At 50.0% G+C, this 5,084-nt stretch overlaps 1 protein-coding gene across 2 annotated transcripts in view; it reads left to right on the top strand.

Annotated features, from left to right (window-relative positions):
• The first annotated feature begins 2,712 nt into the window (after window positions 1–2,712).
• The window catches only part of LOC123045761 (isocitrate dehydrogenase [NAD] regulatory subunit 1, mitochondrial), a 3,440-nt gene continuing 1,068 nt past the window's right edge, over window positions 2,713–5,084 (top strand). The window contains exons 1-3 of one of the 2 annotated variants that reach the window (XM_044468934.1): window positions 2,713–3,387; window positions 4,568–4,795; window positions 4,900–4,978. In XM_044468934.1, coding sequence (XP_044324869.1) covers window positions 2,866–3,387; window positions 4,568–4,795; window positions 4,900–4,978 — 829 coding nt within the window. In that variant the 5' untranslated portion in view covers window positions 2,713–2,865. Of the gene's footprint in view, window positions 3,388–4,555; window positions 4,796–4,899; window positions 4,979–5,084 lie in introns of both variants that reach the window. The other variant, XM_044468933.1, reaches the window with a different exon arrangement.

The following is a 5,084-nucleotide window of genomic DNA, read 5'->3' as shown; positions in this document are numbered from 1 at the left end:
ACTGTTCATCCCAACCCCCCTGCAACGCTCACTGTTCATCCAGAGGCAGCATCGATCGGCTTCAGTTAGCAGCAGTAGCGAAGGAATCTCTCGATCACTCGGGTTCAGTAACGTGTAGCCTGCAGTGCAATCACTTGGGTTCAGTTAGGCGACGCCTCGTTCGGGTTCAGTTAAAGCCCAACGCCTCGAACACACGCGCGTACGTGTACGAGAGAAACGCGCATCGCTCGGCCCCCGACCATCCACCGTAACCAGGAACTCGCCGAAATTTTCCTCGCCCTCGCTTCTACCATGGTTTTTTCCGTTATGAAGGTCCCAAAGAATGTCATGCAGCTGCGTCTCCGGCCCGCCCAGGACGAAAAACCCATTTTTTGTCATGATTTTTTGTCATAGAAGTAGGAGCCCACCACATCTATGATGATACCGGGTTTTGTCACAATTATCGTCACAGAAGTGTCATAAGTATGACAGAAAAAAATCGTTCGGCCCAAAATGTCACGGATGTGTCTTTTTTTTGTGGTGAAAAGGCCTGACCGCACAGGAACCTCTCGAGTCCAGCAAAGAACACCTAGTAAGCTGAGCTCGCAGAATATGCCTCAGTCAGCGTCCACTTCCAGATTATGCTATTTGGAATCTCATGGAGTAGGTGCACCTCGAGAAGTAAGTCCGTGAGCATCAAGAATTGAGTTAGCACTCTAACCGTCAACACCCCTGTGATGCCCCTGATCCAAGCGCGGTCTGCCAAGGCCTCATGAACCGTTCGCGTGCGCCGCGCACCGCTAGGAATAGCTCTGGGTCTACATGTGCCGAAAAGAAAGAAAGAAAAAAAATTAGCTGATGTGATGGTTTCTTTTTTTGAGAAACCTGATGTGATGGTTTCATTTGTTTATGGGCAGTGATAGGCGCTGGCGCACCGGCCCAACTTTTGGCCGGTCGCCTAGTGGCCATCCGATCTGGCGGCTCTAACAAACCAGATCCGTCCCCGTGCCCAGCCAAAAAACAAAAGAACACCACTGGTTTGAAGACCGTCAAATCCACCAGTGTCCAGATTTGAAGCATCGCCAGACCCAAAGCACCTCCCCCCGCGTCTCCCATGTCGCTGTCCTCGATGCCGGTCGCCACCGTAGTCGCCAGTCGCCATCGTCGCCTGCTGCGTTTCTTGCCAGCAACATGTGCCCGCTATAGCAGCTCCCCGTGGCAATGATTGCAGTACTGTGGCCGTCGCGCGCCGGCTCGCCTGGACCGCTCACCGGCTCGCCGTTGCCGTTCGCCGGGCTAGCTCGCTGATTCGATCATTGCAACCAAAAAAGTTGCTAGAAAATTTGGTCCTAGCTCCGCTTTAGGCGGTTCCAACAAAATCACTCGTTATAGGAAAATCAACTGGTGGTTTCCAGCAAAAAAGCACGACCGCAACAAAAATCAAAAACATGCCTCGCCGCCGCACCTCATGAAAGAAATTTGGTTCCAGCAAAAAACTCTTCTGCGTCCCATCACCGTTGAAGCAAAAAACATCGCTGGTAGCAGCTATTCGCATTGCCGGTTCCAGCAAAAAGAAACTGACAATGGAGTTCCTTATCGTGTAGCTCTCATCCACCAATTGTAGCAAAAAAATTCACTGGATCCAGCAAACAAAGATAACGTGGTAGCAAAAAGTTGCAAAACAAAAAATGGAAGTTGTCCTCCAGCAGAAGTCAAAAACACCAATGTAGCAAAAAAAAATCAAGCTCGTTCCAGCAAAAACAAAGACACCTGCGGTAGCAAAAGAAAAAATCTTGGTTCCAGCAAAACAAAACGCCTGTGGTAGCAAAAAAAGAGTACAGGATCCAGCAAGAAAAACAGACGATGGTAGCATAATTACTCCGTCTATCCGCTTGTTGTTGATTCCAGCAAAACTTCATGCCGGTTCCAGCTTTTCCACTGCATGGTTGCAGCAAAATCCCGTGCCCTGTCGCACGCAGGGTCGTGCTCGCCGTCTTGCCGGATGTAGCACCGACATCAACGGTCCAGCTAGGCGTTGATGGCTAGCAACGGCGTCTGTCATCGTTTCCACCGCTTGCCTCTGCGGCTTGCAGCCCGCCTTGTACAGCACGTCAAACCGCTCGTACTCCGACGAGCAGTTGCAGCGGTGCCACGGCAACAAACGCCGGTGGCGGCGGCGGGGCTTGAGAGGGGGGGGCAAGGGAGAGGTTGCGGAGAGGACGAGAGCGGCAGCGCGGGGGAAGTGGGGAGCAAAAGAACGAAGATTGGGAGGTAGGCCGTAGGGGAGAAGCGGTGGAGAAGATAAGGGATAGAGTCGGTCTGCACGGGCCCCACCGTAAATACACGCGTCTCACGCGAAGTCTGATTTGCTGGGCCCGCAAGGCCACGCTGGCACGAGACCGGCCGAATTTCGGCCGGTGCACCGCACCCAAACACTTACCTTTGTTTGATCGCTCGCTCGCATTGCATTGCATGAGATCGCTGCTTTTCAGATTCCACCCGTCTCAACGTTTCCGTATCAGCACGATTGTACTATTTCTGTGCACAGACATTGCCGACCATTTTTTCTTCAACAGAAAAAGATACCCGTCCGTGTTTCCTTTGGTGGTGACGGGCCCACTTACCAGAGACGTGCCTCTCATTCTTGCGGAGGAGGCTTTAAAGGTCAGCAAACACCCAACAATCCCAAGGACTAAAGTGCAAAACAGCTCAAGTAGTACCCATCTCCACCGTCCCTTTCTCCTCCCTCTGCCCCGGTCTCCTCCCTCTTTCGGTCTTGGAATCCTTCCTCCCTCCCTTCCCTCCGTGTCGCCCGCGCTCCGCCTACCGGATCGCAATTCCGCATCGCCCCGCCGCAGCCCCAGCCCCAGCCCCGGCCAGGCCCCCATGGCGAGGCGATCCGCCCCGCTCCTCCGCCGCCTGGTCTCCTCCGCGCCGCCCCTCCCGGGCCACGGCGGCGGCGCGCGCCGCACGGTCACCTACATGCCCCGCCCGGGCGATGGCACCCCGCGCCCCGTCACGCTCATCCCGGGCGACGGCATCGGACCCCTCGTCACCGGCGCCGTGGAGCAGGTCATGGAGGCCATGCACGCGCCCGTCTACTTCGAGTCCTACGACGTCCACGGCGACATGCCCGCCGTGCCGCCCGCCGTCATCGAATCCATCCGCCGCAACAAGGTCTGCCTCAAGGGCGGCCTCGCCACCCCCGTCGGCGGGGGCGTCTCCTCCCTCAACATGCAGCTCCGCAAGGAGCTCGACCTCTTCGCCTCCCTCGTCAACTGCGCCAACGTCCCCGGCCTGCCCACCAGGCACCAGAACGTCGACATCGTCGTCATCAGGGAGAACACCGAGGGCGAGTACTCGGGCCTCGAGCACGAGGTCGTCCCGGGGGTCGTCGAGAGCCTCAAGGTATGCCTGATCGTTCGCTCCCTGTTGTTTACTTACATGATTCACCTTCAGACCTTCACCTGTTCATTGGTTGACGCCTGATGTGCGTTTCTTGTTGTACATGGTATATGATTGGTGGATTTGGCATATCATAATTAGTTAGCTAGTACATGGTTAAGAGGAGAGTTTTCCATTGCAAAGTTGCCACTGTCAGATTAGATATATGATTTGTCTGTGATGAACTGATCTGTCAGTTGCTTATCAATCACAATACGTGTAAAATTGAGTTATCTGAATTTGTGACCATGATGATATTGATTACTAAGATGCTTTTAGAAATGTACTGTTTGCTTGATAGTTTATATGATCATTGCGGTCATTCATGCCTCGTAATGTTGAAATTGTGGGTAGATCCATGTAAAATTTGTCAAATGTGGAGGGCGAATCCTCAGTCTGATTCTGGCAAGAATCGTGCTCCAGTGATTGGCATGTGCTTTGATTGTCCAAACTTGTGGTGTAGCTTAGAAGGTCTTTTTAGTGAACAGAAACCAATTTAACTGAACTATTGGGTCGGTGTTTACCAGGTAAATGATTTGGCGGTATTGACTGTATTTGAGTAATTTCCTTGTTTTCCTCGTTTATTCTTTATTGAGAAGTTGTAATATTCATTTAACAATATGCATTTGCGCTTGACTTGGCGTCAAAACTCATTGCTGAATTTACAAATAGTCTAATAAGTACAAAAATCTGTAGGCCTTGAGGTTTGGTCAAACAATGTAGAATACACTGTCGTTATTTTGGTCAAACCATGATGTGACGTGCCATGAGGTTGGTATCATGGATTCTGGATGTATTTAACCCAGGAAATAATAGCCAATAGGTACTGCCGTCCCAAATAAACAGGTGGGTGAACTTGACATCTGTTGACCTATAGATTCATGTGTGTACGCTATATCAACAGAACATGAATATCATGAGGTTAGCTTGGTTTCCGTTATTTTCAAATAGACCAAGATCATATATGTGTTTATTTTCTTGCATTTATGTTTCCATGCAAGCCTATTATCAGTTCTGTCTTGAATGATGTGAGTTTGCTCAAAACATTATCAATGAAAACAATTGCTCGACTTGTGCTTTCCTTTTAAGTCTGTTTTGTTGCCTTTTTGTTACTCTTACTTATTGGGTTTAGGTGATCACGAAGTTTTGCTCCGAGAGGATTGCCAAATATGCCTTCGAGTATGCTTACCTTAACTACCGGAAGAAAGTCACAGCAGTGCATAAAGCAAACATCATGAAACTTGCTGATGGTTTGTTCTTGGAGTCTTGCCGTGAGATTGCTGCTAAATATCCAAGTATTGAGTATAATGAAATCATTGTTGACAACTGCTGCATGCAACTTGTTTCAAGGCCTGAGCAATTTGATGTTATGGTATGTATCTAATTATCCTGGTTTCTCAGATGCTCCTATTAAGTAAACCATTCCTTGGGGTTACTGCAGATTTTCTAACTTCTATCTTTCCATTCTTTTGATAGGTTACGCCTAACCTTTACGGCAATTTGGTTGCCAACACAGCTGCAGGTCTTGTTGGAGGAACAGGTGTCATGCCAGGAGGTAAGATTTCAGCATACTTCGTTTCTGTGGTCAGCTCATACTGCGAGTGGTTAATTGGATTAATTTAGGCGATTGCGAGAAATGCTGGTTAACACTTCCTGGTATT

The sequence above is a fragment of the Triticum aestivum genome, chromosome 2B (assembly GCF_018294505.1).
Source record: "Triticum aestivum cultivar Chinese Spring chromosome 2B, IWGSC CS RefSeq v2.1, whole genome shotgun sequence".
Taxonomy (NCBI): Eukaryota; Viridiplantae; Streptophyta; class Magnoliopsida; order Poales; family Poaceae; genus Triticum; species Triticum aestivum.
Note: the sequence above shows the minus strand (reverse complement) of the source record. Positions and strands in the feature narration are given on the sequence as shown.